This window comes from Peromyscus californicus, unplaced genomic scaffold, assembly GCF_007827085.1.
Source record: "Peromyscus californicus insignis strain IS unplaced genomic scaffold, ASM782708v3 Scaffold_7__1_contigs__length_154581171, whole genome shotgun sequence".
In the NCBI taxonomy this organism is placed as follows: Eukaryota; Metazoa; Chordata; class Mammalia; order Rodentia; family Cricetidae; genus Peromyscus; species Peromyscus californicus.
Window position 1 is genome coordinate 49,407,074 of NW_026294595.1, and position 15,373 is coordinate 49,422,446.

Here is a 15,373-nt window from a genome sequence, read left to right on the forward strand (position 1 = left end):
GAGATGGCACAGCAGCCCTGAGCTGGTGGCCTTGGGAGCAGCCCGGTACGTTGCTCTTATTCCTATGGCCGACACTGAGGTACACTCAGGCTAGGAGAGGGACTCGCATTTTGATTTGCTTAGTCGGGCACAGATTGACTAGACTGATTTTAGCTCCATCTGGCCTTCTCCCTATTATTTACCTCAACTGTCAATCCTAATGACATGTTGAGGCCCCAGAGGGACAGGGTCTTGGCTCTGGGCAAATCTCTTCTGAATGTTTTTATCACTCTGTGAATTGTGAAGACTCATTTTTGAAAAGGTAAGTCTCTTCATGCCCTACAGTGCTGACTTCTCTTACCTCATTACAGCACTTGCTGTAAACAGAACCAAAGAGCTCCTGGGAGGCTAGATCTGTTGCCAAATGGCAGCGACCTGCCGGGTCATTTCATTGAACACTTCAGACCACAGAGTTTTTTTTGGTTGTTGTTGTTGCTGTAATGTTTTTCTTTTTTTCCATTCACTTGAAAGCTAGCCAGTGTTTAGACATTGTTCGATTTGGTTTCACCACAGTACCTGGTCAGTCCCTGCAGAAGATGTTATTTCCATGGGTTGGTTGCTAAGATAGATGACTGAGCCTGGAGCCGGCTGCCACACGGGTGTCTGTATTCCAGTGGTACCCCAGAGAGCCTCTCCTGAAAGCAGTAAGGTGGATCTTTCTACTCGGCTTCTTCCCAGCAGGCTGTGCTTTATGAGAGGTATATGGGGTCAGAGAGGTCACACCTCTACTTCCCTTTTATTGCCAAAATAAAGAGTTTCTCCAGCCTGAGGCCATTTCATACCCTCCCTGGGACAAGCACTGACCCTTTCTCAACTGTGTGTCTCTAAAACCATGAGCTCTGTCTACCTCTCCCAGGCTCCATCAGCCACCCTGAGAATCCTCTTTGAACATCATCTCAGAGAATAGGTTTTCTTCCCATGATAAACTCTTTTTGTCTGCTTCCCACTGTCCAAGAATTCTGGAAAATTCTGGTAAAGCTCACTATGGGGTACGGTGGTCACACCTGCTTGTTTCTCACTAGGCCGTTCATACCACAAACGAAACCCTGGCCACAAAAGCTCCTAGCTCAACAGGTGCCGTTGACCTGGTCACCTTCATCCACATCCCTCCCCAACACTCCCTTTGATGCAGAGTAACTGGCTGCATGTCGTAACTCTCTGGATACACATTTTTCTATTGTTTGTGGAAAAGGATCGATTGTTTCCATCTAATTTCCTCCCTCTCCTGAGAATTAAAATACCTCCTTTTGCCCATGGAGGATATGTCCTAAGATGCTCCATGGATACTTGAAATTGTAGATGGTACCCAATTCTATGTGTGTGTGTGTGTGTGTGTGTGTGTGTGTGTGTGTGTGTGTGTGTGTGTGACAGAGGGGGGGGGAATCATCTATCATGTATTCATATATATATATATATAAAATAGGATCTAGTATATAAGTTAGAAATAATAAACTAAAGGTAAAGCAATCAGAAAAATTTACTAGGAGTTATTTGGAATTTGTAAATTGTTTACTTCTGGAATTTTCCATCTGATAGTGTTTGACGTCAGCTGACTGCAGGCATGTGAAATTACAGAGAGAAAACCCCCAGATAAGGAAGACAACTGTTACTGTTTGTCATGGTGTAAATCAAACTGAAGTGTGCAGTGGGCACCTTGTGTTATTCAGTGGGAAGGAAGATCACAGAGCATAAATCCCCATTTCCCTCAGGCCACAGAACGAGAACTGCTCCACGGCTCTGAGGGTATTGCCTCTAAATCCATCGTCAATTTCAAGAACTCCATCCTATGAGCCATGATGAAAACTTGCCCTTATAATAATGCCTCCTGCCTTTGTGATATATTCCATGTATGTAGTGTTTCATGTGCCTTCAGTCACAAGACCTTCACAGCCATCAGACTTAAGGCTGCCATCTTACAGATGCAGAAATAAACCACTAGACTGTTGGGGAAACGGAAAGTTCATAGGTTAGACCTCAACTCCAGTTTCTGCGTCTAGTCTAGTACACAATGCCTTTTCAATACTGCTTCTCTTGAGAAGAGTCTAGAGTAGGAGCAGTTAAGCAAACAGCACTCCTCAAAGAGTTTTCTAAATTACCACAACAATCCAGCCTTGGCAAGACAAAGGCTGCTGAGCCCAAGCTAGGAGGCCTGAGGCGGAAAGAAGCATCCCAGGCAAAGGAAGCTGCAAGAAGTCTTGTGGACATGAAGTGTGGTGTGCAGATGGCTAGGGCAGAGAACACGACTATTGGGAAAGCTTGACAGCAAACGATGACAGATGAATCTAGAATAGTAAATCAAGACCAGGCTTTAAAGAGCCTTAGTGGATGCTAAAGAAGTACTGGACACTGATCGTGGTCCAGGGAGCCACCTGAGGTCAGAAGAGGATGCTGTCTGGAGATGAGTTAGATGCTACAGATGGGATCTGGGGCCTTTCCCCAGGGAGAGTGAACAGAGCAGATCCTTGGTGGCAGAGCACACTGAAGAGCAGACAAGGGAAGGCCGGGTTTAGGAAAGCAGGAAGGGGACATGGCAAAGCAGTGGGGGGAAGAGAACTCAGGTAGGCCCCTGGTGTAGGACACTAAACAAATAGAGCGTGTTTCAAGACAGTCTGGTAAGGATGTCACCATCCTTACCTCTCCCCACACAGGCCCTAAGATTGATTGAAATGGCTCGACACTGGCAGAGTTTGAGTACATTTCCTTGAAGATCTGACAGTTCACCATGTTTGAAATTCTAGATGAAATGTAATTACTTTTACTGTAATGAGATCTATAAATTCTACAGTCAGTATTTAAATCTAAATAATTTAGCGTATTAAATTGAGTAATTTAAATAAATTTTAAAATTCTGAATTTTTAAAAAGACATCTGAATGAAGCAATAAAGATTTTATATTGCCACTATGTAAATATCCCTAAACACCCCAGAGATCTGCTCCCCTAACTCCAATATTGAACCAGTCAAGATTTCAGAGCTGACTTGATACTTGTAAATCGCTCTTTTTGAGGTTGCACCCCCACCAGCAGCTCAATCCACACTGAGGAGGTGAGGTGGTCCAGTCACTCCTTTCGCTTTAGACAAGCATCTAGGAGCAACTGTGCTATTTGCAACCGAAGTCAAGAAGCAGGAACAGCAGGGCTGCTCCTCAAGCTCAAGAGCAGTAATCCTATTATGCCTACCTGAGCTTTCCCCCATGGATGCTCTATGGCCGTAGATGCATGGAGGTGACAGGATTGACTTTTAAATCCCCAAGGGTACTCGTTTCAAAATCCCCACATGTAAGTCAAGTGGTAGATTGGGCACTTGCTAAGAGGGCCTGACTCCTTTGGCATCCCTGTGGCCCTAGCTTTTCTTCAGTCTCTTTCGAGGGTCTGCACTCTTTAGGTGACACTACTAAACGCTAGTCCGGTATGCCATTGTGTCCCTCAGCGATGATCCTTAGCAGGAAATTAATGTGGTTGACATCTCCCAAGTCCTGGATTTTGTATTTGTGCAGTCAGGATTAATAAACAGGTCTTCCTTTGATTCTTTGCAATAAGGACATAGTATTCTTTTGTCCGTGGCAAAGCTGTCCTTATGAAGGTCATGTGTAAGTTATGATGTTTTCTTCCCCCAGCTATCTCCAAGTAGGCCTGCCACTTACCTTGTGTGACAGTGTGTTTGCAAAATTATTTAATGCAGCTACCTGCTTCGGCATATTTACGACGTGGTTCTGAACACTCCACAACTGACTTAAGTTCCAGATGTCAGTTACTGGATTAAGCACCATACTCTACTTTATGTTTGTTTCACTTTGGCTTGAGTTTTGGGTAGCCTGTTGCTGGGTTTTGTTTTCCACATATACAAATAACTATGTAAGGACCTCAGCATCCACTGATGCTGCGTGAATCTCGCATCTCTCTCAAGAAGGAATTATCTCTTGTTTTCCAGTGGGATGTCAAAGGGATGGTGTCTTAGTTACTTTTCTATATTGCTGTGATAAAACACCATACCAACACAATTTATAGAAGAAATAGTTTATTGGGGTCTACAGTTTCAGAGGGATAGAAGACGTGACCACCATGGTGGGAAGCATGACCTCAGACAGGCAGGTATGACCCTGGAGCAGTAGCTGAGAACTCACATCTTGAGACAAGTCCACAAAGCAGAGAAAGCTAACTGGGAATGGCATGGGCTTTTAAAACCTCAAACCCACTCCCCAGTGACATACCTCTTTCAACAAGACCACACCTCCTAATCCTTCCCAAACAGTTCTACTAACTGGAGACCAGGCGTTCAAATATATGAGCCTGTGGGGGCCATTCTCATTCAACCCCACAGATGGTGAGTGTCAGTGCTCACCGTTTCTCTCCTAACTTCCTAGCCTTCTCAGGATTAACAACCCAGCTATAACTTTCAAGAACATGTTAGTCAGGCTTCCTCATATTGCAGCAAACAATAAAAACCCCAAATTACTGACTGAGCTTATCTTATAATTAATGTTATTGAATGCCATTTGTGGCTCCAAAATAATGTTAGACACAAAAGGCAGTTAGGAATTTATTCAGTCTTCTTATGTTAAAAATGACTCCTTACTCCATATATCAAAGGTATATTACTAACTTATATAGCACTAAGCTTTGGAATCAAAACAAAGCAAAACAAAAAAAACAGTAACACAAATCATTAACCTTTTACGGACAGTGATAGTGCGTGGAGCAGAGTTTCAGATACGTGGACGTTCTTCCCTTTCCCTCTCTTAGAAATCCCAGACACCGTGGTTTGTCTTGTTCTCACCCCATGGACACACCTCCTTAGGGTTGGGTAAAAAAATCATTCCATATTTGAGCCTTCTGGGAGCAGCATCACATATAGTCTTAGAACAGTGAGATCAGCAGTGTTACCCTTTTGTTAGGCTAAGATACCACACCGCAGTTCAGAGATTATGAATCCATTGTCAAGTTGATCAACCAAGTGTCCCTCACGTTAAAGAGGCAAGTTTTATCATTACTGACTAAGGATGTAATAAGAGGCAATGTTTTACAATTATCTACAAAGTGCCAGGTGAGTTAACCAATGACCGTGCAGAGGTGCTCTTCCCACTGAGATTGGAAGGGATGGGAGCCTGTGTCCACTCGACTCCTCCCATATCCTTCCCACTAGTGACTACATTCATTTCTAGTCCCTTTAGGGATTGTTCTGGCACAAGGTCTCCCTCAGTCAATATCTTTCCATGTAGAATAAACCACTGAACATGTGACTGACCGCTGGCTCCATTTCCTTATCTGAAGCTTATGTAACAACACGTTTCATTATTGTCTTTCTTTATAGACCTGGCCAGAGGACTGTGGATGACCTAGAAATTATCTATGATGAACTCCTTCATATCAAAGCCTTATCCCATCTTTCTACCACAGTAAGTTCTCTTAATCAAGCTGCAGTGCATGGACATACATTCAAGCAACCGCTGTCCACACAAAGAAAAATAAATTTTAAAAAAAAAATCACAGAACAACAACAAAAAGCGGTATCCAAACCTAAGCTATGACTCGGCGTGGGCATAGGTACAAGCCTGAGGACCTGAACTCTATTCCAGGAACCCACGTGGTGGAAAGAGAGAACAAATTCTCGAGAGTTGTTCCCTGACCTCCACATGGTCACCATGGCGTGCCGTCACCCCACAAAATAAATAAATGTCACCCGGGGGCTGCCTGGTGGCAATGTGTTCTGAGCTTTTCTGTTGTAGTGTAGACGTTGAGGTCCCAGCAGCAAGTCTAGTGAAAGTAGTTCTGGATGACAGGAATCTGTATAAATGAGGTGAGAGAGACAGCTTTGAGGTGAGCCTGGGGACCACAGCCAACGGGGAACCCACGCAAAACACACGTCTCTTCCCCTGCCCTCGCCTGCCCACGTTCTTTCTTTTCCTTCTAGGTGAAACGGGAGCTAGCGGGTGTTCTCATTTTCGAGTCTCATGCCAAAGGAGGAACTGTGTGTAAGTGAGAACACTTATGAAGCTCTGGGCCTAGCCACACCGTCTGCTGTTCAAGGTCAATGCCATACTCTCCCTGGTGGCCCCAACCTGAAAGGATGTCACCTGACACTTGCGTTTTCCTGGATCTGTGACTGTTCCAGCATGTGTCAGTTAATCTGATGTCTGGTGGTTTTCCAGCCCCACATGTTAGCACTTGCCCGTCTGAGTCCTGCTGGCTCTCTACCCCACTGGTCCAACATGGTGTCTAAAATGGGTGGGATGAAGTCTTTGCTCTTTTGACAGGGCTTCTCTGGTGACTTGGATTTGGAAGAACTAATTTGGGGCTGGCGGACAGTTCAGTTAGCAGAGCTCTTGCCTAGCATGTGTGAAATAGTCCCTAGGTTCCTATCCCCAGCACTGCATAACCCCAGGGGATGAGGGGATGGAATTGGGAGGGTGGCTCATGCCTGTAATCCCAGCACTTGGGAGATGGAAGTAGCAGGGTTTGAAGTTCAAGGTCATCCCTGGCTGTGTAGCAAGTTTGAAGCCAGCCTGGGCTACGACTTAAGACCCAGTCACAACAAGTTTAAATTAACTTTTTTTAAAAAAAGAACTAATTTGGCTTATGAAATTTCCTGTTATAGTGATAATTAAAAGTTTTGTGTATCAAGTTCTTCTTCACTTTGCACCATGGGCTGCAAGCCCAGGAGGATTTCTTTGCCTCCGATACTCACACAGTATTAATCACATGGTGCATCTCTCCAGAATTCAAACTGTCCTGATCTGTGATCATACCTGGAAGCAAGCAATTCTGATATTAATGATGCAAGCAGTATTACCAAAGCTGGCATTTCCCACTAGTCATACAAAACCTCGCGTCAGCAGTTGGGGTTAAGGCCAGGAAATGCCCCCTCGTCTAATCTGTGGCAGAATCAGAAGATGAATCACATGTCAAAGATGCTCAGGGGTTCTGGGCCAAAGAGAACATGATGGCTAGCTGTAAACAGACGCTTCCTAAGCCTGGTGACACACAGAACACTTTGTCAATCGACATCAATTAAACAAACCTTCCAGGAAAATGTTGCCCTTTGTTAGCTACATCACAATAGTTAAAAACAAACGGGAAGTATGAATTCGAGAATCCAAACGAGTTTTAACAATTGTATCTCAAAATGTCTCGTTTTCGGTCATTAGGAGCACTCTTTCTAGCCCTGTGCCCTCCTCCAGCAAGAGACTCGTTTCCTTTGCCTTTTCAGAGGCACCTTCCCGCTTTTTAATTTTCGTCTCTTTAATTCTTTTTCCATTTAACTTATTTTTGCTTGTCTTTTAATTCTTTTCATTCAAACTCACTAGCTGTTTTCACTGTATTGTGAAGTATTTAAATGTTTTGGATGAAAAATAGACTACTAAAATATTTTATTATTTTTTTAATCAAACACTCCTGTTTCTACTCCAGTTTAAATATTTTCCAAACAATGAAACTGTGCACTCCAGCTGCCTGCCTCATGTCCCTCCCTTCAGTCTGCTCTTCTCTCATCCTCCCAAGGGTGATTGCTACCCTGGATACATTGGTTACCATTCTAACCAATTAAAAACACATGCATAGGTATATATTTATCAACGTGCTACAGCACCGATTTACATGTTTGCAAACTTCACGTTACTGGCCAGGCCACTTTTAAAACCCATTTTCTATAGCACAATGCTTTATGAATTGTGGGGGAAACATGCATTCCATCAAGAAATGGATTGCTGGGTAAATTGATATCCAGTGAAAACCTGTCTTTCAGGGCAGAGCAAATAGTACAGTCTCTTGTCCTTTTATGTTCCATAGAAAGACAATAATATTCCACCTGAATTAGTTAGGATTTGTTGGTAATTTTTTTTAAAAATTTTCTGTATGCCTAATTCTGGGGCCTTAGAAGTGATGATTTGATAAGCTGTAATTTGTATTGATGTGCTTCTGTTCCTGTCATAAGTCTCTCCGTCTTTTTTTGTCTAGTGTTTAACCAGGGGGAAGAAGGTACCTCCTGGTACATTATTCTAAAAGGATCAGTGAATGTAGTCATTTACGGCAAGGTATATATCTATATATATCTTCTTCTTTTTGAAACTTTATTGTACTGCGTTTGCTAGTGTGCCTCAAAGTAGTAACAAATACTGCTGCAATTTAACTTACCCTGGCATCATGACCATACGTAGAAAAGACATAATTTCATCTTTGATCATAAATTTTCTCAGTTATTGCTCTCAGTCATTAATTGACTGTATTTACTCTGTGAAAGAAAACTTGAGCCATTTTGATTTAATTAGATAATACTAGATGCAGCCCATTTGTATACACAGTGTTTCGGGGGCAGGGGAGAGGAAGGAGGGTGTTTGATGCACCTTATCTGAATGTCCTGTTCTCCCCAGGGTGTGGTCTGCACCCTGCATGAGGGAGACGACTTTGGCAAGTTAGCTCTCGTGAATGATGCCCCACGAGCTGCCTCCATTGTTCTTCGAGAAGATAATTGTCACTTCTTAAGAGTCGACAAGGAAGATTTCAACCGGATTTTGAGGGTAAGTGGAGAGAACAAACTTTGGCAGAAGGATATCCTATTTTTCCCCTTCTTGAATAAGAAAGGATTTGGGAGGATTGTTCATCCCACAGGACTGTGGCAAAGAGATGCTTGAACAAAGGGCCTTTGTTGTGAAACAGGCATGTTCAGTGGCTGGTGTACATTCTGGAGACCAGCTGCAGACACCAAATATTTTGCTGGACCAAATACTTCTGTACATGCCTATAGTGGACCATATGAATGGACAATAATAGCAGTCACCTTAGCAAAATACCAAAGTCTAAGAAGTTTCTTGCTGGTCTCGTGTACATCCTTTTTTATGCCCTCTTCTATCCTGCTGTCCAGCAGAGTGGTGGCTTCCCTCTGCCCCGTGTCTTTTCTATGGTCCATGTTCTATCTCTTCCCAATTTACTGAGTGCTTGTTAATGAAAATTGATGCCTAGTATAGTAGTCCAACAAAGTATATTCATTTGCCAGCCAGTGGTGACGCACACCTTTAATCCCAGCACTCGGGAGGCAGAGCCAGGCGGATCTCTGTGAGTTCGAAGCCAGCCTGGTCTACAGAGTGAGTTCCAGGACAGCCAGGGTGACACAGAGAAACCCTGTCTTGAAAAACAAAACAAACAAACAAGGGCTTTATCTCAAATTGTTTCAAACTAAAGCTGTTGCAGATATTGGCAAATAGGTGAATGATTTGGGTAGTGGAGCTGGAGCAGCAGAATTACACCTAGTTGAGTTCTGATGAAGAGCCCCATATAGCTCTTTAAGGTATCTGTAAGAGTGTGGGATGTTAAAAAGAATGGATCCTGACCCCAGACAAGCTCCCTCTGTCCCTATCCTTGCACACGCCTAAGCCCTCTCTGCTCACAACACTGGTGACACACTTGGTCACAAAGCAAAGAAAGTTAAAGTCCATACCGTTGAGAGGGTTAGAAGTGTGGCCCAGTGGGTAGAGTACTCCCCTAGCAGGTCTGAAGCACTGGGTTCAGTACCCAGTGCTGTATGAGCCAAGCATGGCAGTACACAGCTGTCAGCTCAGCCCTTAGAGGTGGAAGCCTGCCTGTAGGATCACAAGATCAAGGCCAGCCTCAGCTACATAGAGAGTTTGAGGCTAGCCTGGGATAGATGAGACCCTGTCAGTAATAATAACGATGATAATGAAAATAGCAATAATAAAGTTTATGCCACTGAATAATCTAGGGGAAAGTATCATAGGAATTTGATTTTATTGTTATCTAGTCTCATTTAAAATGGAGACAAAAGTATTAAGAAAAAGTAGTGGAATTTTCAGAGTAAATATTTTAAAGTATATTAAGGTTTAGGTGAACTTGACTCATTCTGAAGTTTACACTCATGGGGTTACATTCTGCAAAAAAAAGAAAAAAATCATTTGAGTCGTATTTGGACAGTTTTGATCACTGCCATCACTTATAAAGCCGCTCAGAACAACTGTAGAGGACTCGGATCACACTCCGGTTTGATTTTTAAGTAACTGTTGCGTGGGCCGGGGAGATGACTCAGTCGGGAAAGTGCTTGCTCTGCAAACTGAGGACTTGCGTTCAGATCCCCAGAGCTCACCTGAAACACCGAGCACAGTGGTGTCATCTGTCACCCGGGTGCTGGGAAGGGGACGGGTGGACCCTGGGGCTCACTGGCCAGCCAGTCTAGTTGAATCAGAGAGCTCCAGGTTCGGTGAGAGACTCTGTCTCAAAAACTAGGTGGGGAGCGGCTGAGGTGTAGCCCTCTGGCTTCCGCGTGCACACTTGCACAAGTAGAGGGCATGCACACTTGCACAAGTAGAGGGCACACAAAGAAACATGGATGCACATGCATCCCGCACGTATCAAAATGAAAACGAAACAGTTGTTTAATTAGACAGCGCTGCCACTCCTAAGGACCGTAGAAAAAGACTTCGCGGAAGCTCCGTGCTGTTTGCCACATACTCTTAGGAAGGATAAACACCTCTGGTTTCACTCTTTGCCTGCTCCATGCCCTCCCCCAGAGATTTCTCAGAGCACCACCACCACACCAGGCTCCTCCAGAGCTTTTCTAAGACTACGGTAAAAGCAGAATTTTCAATTCTTATGCTTCAAACCTCATCTGGTCCTCCCTCTGACCATTCCAGCCCTTGACTTTGAAAATGGCTTAATTTGTAGACGCGACAATTAACATCACAAGCGCCAAATGAGTTTCTGAAGCACTGGAAATTTCTGTCATTGTCTGAGTGAGCGGCGGCATCTGTATGTGGTATAATTTGTGTTTGCAGGACGTTGAGGCGAATACAGTCCGACTTAAAGAACATGACCAAGATGTCTTGGTGCTGGAGAAGGTCCCAGCGGGGAGCAGAGCTTCCAATCAAGGAAACTCACAGCCTCAGCAAAAGTATGTTTGCATCCGACACTGTAATTGCCAGACTATGATTAACCTTTTCACATGGTTTCATTTCTACAATAGCATGTTCTCTTTCTCTCTCTCTCTCTCTCTCTCTCTCTCTCTCTCTCTCTCTCCCTTTTTTTGTGGAAGATGGCAGTGTGTATGACTTTTTTTTTCTCTCCATTGACTAATCACACATCTTGTGGCATATAATGTATCCATTTCTGGCACTGCATTGAGCTTGGTGCTGTGTAGAGTAGTGCCAGAGAGAATATTGTCCTTCTCTGAAGTCCCTCCCTCCACACTGTACAGCCATCATAGCTTCCAAAAGAAGACCCTGCGTGAACAACGCAAGGACGCGTGCCAGGCAGCGCAGGGCACAGGCCCCAGCGATGGGAAGCTATGGTAGTTGAATGTCCTCGGGAGGTTTCTCATACGGCATTTTCACCTTGGTATTAGAGTGGCTGAGCAACATGGCCAAAACTCTGATTTTGAATAGAAAGCGTGTGCTACCCCATTGGCTTCCTGGGTACTTATTCTCGCCAGCATCAAGTGGGAACTTCGATTCCTGTTCCTTAGGTTACTTGTTTAACTCATTTAAGTCATTTCCAGGGCAGCTGGGGTCAGTTCTGGCTTTTGCTGTGGCTTCCTACCTAAGACTGTTGCGTGAAATGTACCAACATTTGAGTGATGAGACAAGAGACTTCTGAAGCGAGGCTCTAGGAAATCAGGGCTTCTGGATTTTTAAGTGAGGATTAATTTTCAATCTCTGTATAAGAAAAGCGAATGAGTGTTTGTTTGCTAAAGAAACATCACCAAATAACATGTTGAAGGAGTACTTCCCTTTGTTGCCGAAGCAAGTGGGGTTTCCTTTATCAGAGCGCTCACCCAAACTGATGAGTTCCTATTGTTTCGACTAAAAGCCTATGACTCAGATGTTTTCATCTGGATAAGTCAACACATTTGAGAAGAAGACAGGGAGAAACATATTATTAGATAAGCACAGGATGTTTTGCAAATTTGATCTAATCCTTACAACAACCCCTTTTTAAGGGATGGAGGCATTTCAGCTCTTATGGGCAAGTGGTTCGCTCAAGGACTCAGAACTCCCATGGGACTCCTTAAAGCAGTGGGTCTCAACCTTCCTAATGCTGCGACCCTTGAATACAGTTCCTCATGTTGTGGCGACCCAACCATAACATTGTTTTCACTGCCACTTTGTAACTGTAATTTTGCTACTGTTGTGAATCATAATGTAAATATCTGGTATGTCACATATCTGATATGTGACCCCCGTGAAAAGGGATCATGACCCACAGGTTAAGATCTGTTCCCTTAAAGGGAAGTTCAACTTGACCAGCTTTCTGATCCTGTCACTTTCTAGCTTACAGTAGCAAAACAGAGTAGTAGGGTCCCTGGCTCCATGGGTCCCAAAATACTCAGAGAGTGGGGGATACATCTGAACGTGTCCAGGTGTTTTCCCCTATGGTTATTCCTTATACAATACAGAGTAGCAGCTATTTATATCACATCAACTTTCAATAAACATGTGGTACTCTCAGTAACCTAGAGCAAAATCAAAGTCTGTAGGTAGATGTATCCTGTGCTGTTTTGTATAAGGCACTTGAACAGGTGCGTGTTTTGGTATCAATGTGCATGCTGGTACCAAACTCTATAGATAGGGAGTGATGACTGTAAGTAAACACTGAATCTTCAACACTCCATGGGAAATGCTGCAAACCAATTCAAGGGGGTGGCATTAAAAAGAATTGTGTCAAAATCTGTTCCTTCACTTACAAAACTCCAAACTTACCTTCCAGATCTCTTTATTATGTATTAATTATCTTTGCTTTTATCTGTTCTTTTTCTACCAGGGATTGAACCCAGGGCCTCAAAAGTGCCGGATTAGTACTCTCCACTGAGCCATGGTCCCAGCTCTATTATCTCTGCTGTTACCCATTTTTTTTGACTGTTTTCTTTGCAGCCTACTGAGGATGACAATAACAATTTGTGTGTGTGTGTGTGTGTGTGTGTGTGTGTGTGTGTGTGTGTGTGTGTGTGTGTATGTGAGGGTTTCTGCTACTTCCAAAATTTTTATTTATAACCAGATGATTTTGAAGATAACTGCATTCTTTAATGCTGTCTTATGTCTCAGGAAAATTGTTCTATCTGGAAAATTCTCCTTAACTTTGGAACATTTGATCTGGAGATGCCCCGAGACCTCCCTTTACCTCTTCTGTACATGAGGGAGAAATCAAAAGCCTGTGTTTATTACAAGTCTTCTATTGAGGGTGCCTTCCAATTTATAAATTCAGTGGAATGAAAAGTCGAACAAAAGGTGATATAGAAGAAGACACCATGTGTCTTACATTTATTTTAGTATCATATCAATTTTCTACTTGTTCCCTGTCATCCAGTCCAAATTTCTTATATAATTCAAAGATAATGCACCCGTGCATGTTTGTAGGGAGCTATTTATGAAGTGTAACTCACTGAGTACAAAACAATGCACCACACAGCCAGCTTCCTAAAGAATAGAAAGCTGGTCTCTCAAGGGGTCACATTCCAAGACTGACCAGAGCTAAAAAGACAGTCCCTGTAAGTAAAATTTACGGCTGATGTTCTCATCAACTTTGAGAACACGCCAACAACCACGTCTGCAGATAGATATATGATCGAGGGTATCTGTCTGCAGAAATTATTCCTTTTGAACTCAGAGAACATCGTCATGTTGGTGGCAATAATTTTTCTGATTTACTTTTTCCCCCTGAGAAACCCAGCTTAGTTGATATATACACATTAAGCTTTCAAAACTGCCTGACTGGGCCCAAGCCACTGAACACCAAGTGTGGCATCAATGCTAATATCAAGTTAGTAGCTGTGATGACGGATTCACTGTGACCTCCCCTCTGGAGGATGTCTTGGGCACTGGGTTGTGAGAATTTAGTAAGACAGGAACTCAAAAACGACTGTCCTGTTCCGGGTGAGGCTCTGCCTTTTCCCTTAGACTGGTTGCCCACTGCAAGACTCCCAACTTGGTCACTCCGTTCCTCCTCCCCTGGTCCTTGCTTTGGTTGTTCTAAATGCAGACTTGGTGTTAGGAAAAGATTTTTCTCTCACAAGTTTAGGAAAACCCGCTGGCTGATACAAGGTAGGCCAACCGAGGTGTGCTTTTGACTAGAACAGGGGTAGTTTTTCCTTGCCGGAAACTGACGAGAGCGGCACTATATGGTGGTCTCAAGCACTAATGACCGCACGTAATGAGGACTCAAGCAGGAGGCACCTGCCTATTTCCGGTGTGAAGGAAAGCCAGAACCTGATGTTTTAGGCAAAACTAGAGCCATCTAGAAGTTTCCATGCCCTCTTTTTTCTTCAGTCTCCTGCCCAAACTCCTGGGTTCTGTGGAGCCAGAGGCTGGGTAAGGAACCCACAAAGCTGTACCACTAGAGGGAGTCAGGTACCAAAGAAAGATCCTGTGGTGTGTGACTGGCCAGGCAGGCAGAGCCTAAGGAAGACACTTGCTCTCTATTGAGGTGAGGGCCTGTGTGGCTTGCTAGCAGGTCATTAGTCTATGTGAGCAGGCAGAACACTCCGCCTAAGGGAAGTCCAAACAAGGAAAACCGTAACGTAAACACAAGCTGCTTCGGGAACTAAAGTTCGGACAAAGGGCCACATGGCCTGGGATCTCGCTCCCCAGACATGTGAAGTAGCCCACTCACTCAGTGCTCAGTTAAAGAATGCGTTGATACTCTTGTTTAAATACAAACTGCTTTCCAAACAGAACAGAAAAGCCCCCGTAAAGAGGAAGATTCTTGATGACACGGAGAATTTCCTGCTCAGAATGAGCTCCTGGCAGCCAGGCCTGGCCTCTCTCCACCCTGAGCATCTTTCTGTACAGGCAAACGAAACAAAAAACAAACAAGCAGGCACGCACAATCGCATTCTCTGAGGCTTGCCAGTTTCCCCACCTGCAGAGGCAGAGGCAGTGTTGACCAGCAGGAGTCAACTGGGTTACCTATTTCAGCCCCCACCTAGTTTGTTGGGACCTAGTGAACTCCAGGCAGGTGTAGAAAGCTCTCCCCACCCCCCACCCCCACCCATTTCCTGGTTCATGTGGCCACATGCTCCTCCTCTGGGAGCTCATCTAGTGAATCAGATATTCATATACTCCAGCTAGGGCTCAGTAGCAAAGCGCTCGCCTGGCACACACAAGACCCTGAGTTCGGTTCCCAGGGCTGTTTCCCTCTCTCTGTTTTCGTCTACGTGGGGTCCTGTACTGCCGTGTCTCTTCCGTCCCTCAGGCGGGAGGTCAGACCCGACTCATGTTGCAGATGCTCTTGCCATCTCTCCACACCTCCTCCACAGTCTCAGACAGGCAAGAAAAGCACACTGGTGAGGAGGTGACGGAAGCGGGGCGCCCTCTGAGCTCCATTCTGTCGCTGCTTTCCGA

General features: G+C 44.3%; 1 protein-coding gene across 2 annotated transcripts in view; it reads left to right on the forward strand.

The window, feature by feature from the left end:
- Rapgef4 (Rap guanine nucleotide exchange factor 4) overlaps window positions 1–15,373 on the forward strand; it is a 284,129-nt gene that overhangs the window by 215,302 nt on the left and 53,454 nt on the right. For both annotated transcript variants that reach the window (XM_052724191.1, XM_052724192.1), the window contains 5 exons: window positions 5,350–5,434; window positions 5,950–6,010; window positions 7,992–8,068; window positions 8,405–8,551; window positions 10,817–10,932. In XM_052724191.1, the coding sequence (XP_052580151.1) occupies window positions 5,350–5,434; window positions 5,950–6,010; window positions 7,992–8,068; window positions 8,405–8,551; window positions 10,817–10,932 (486 nt within the window). The remainder of the gene's footprint in view (window positions 1–5,349; window positions 5,435–5,949; window positions 6,011–7,991; window positions 8,069–8,404; window positions 8,552–10,816; window positions 10,933–15,373) is intronic.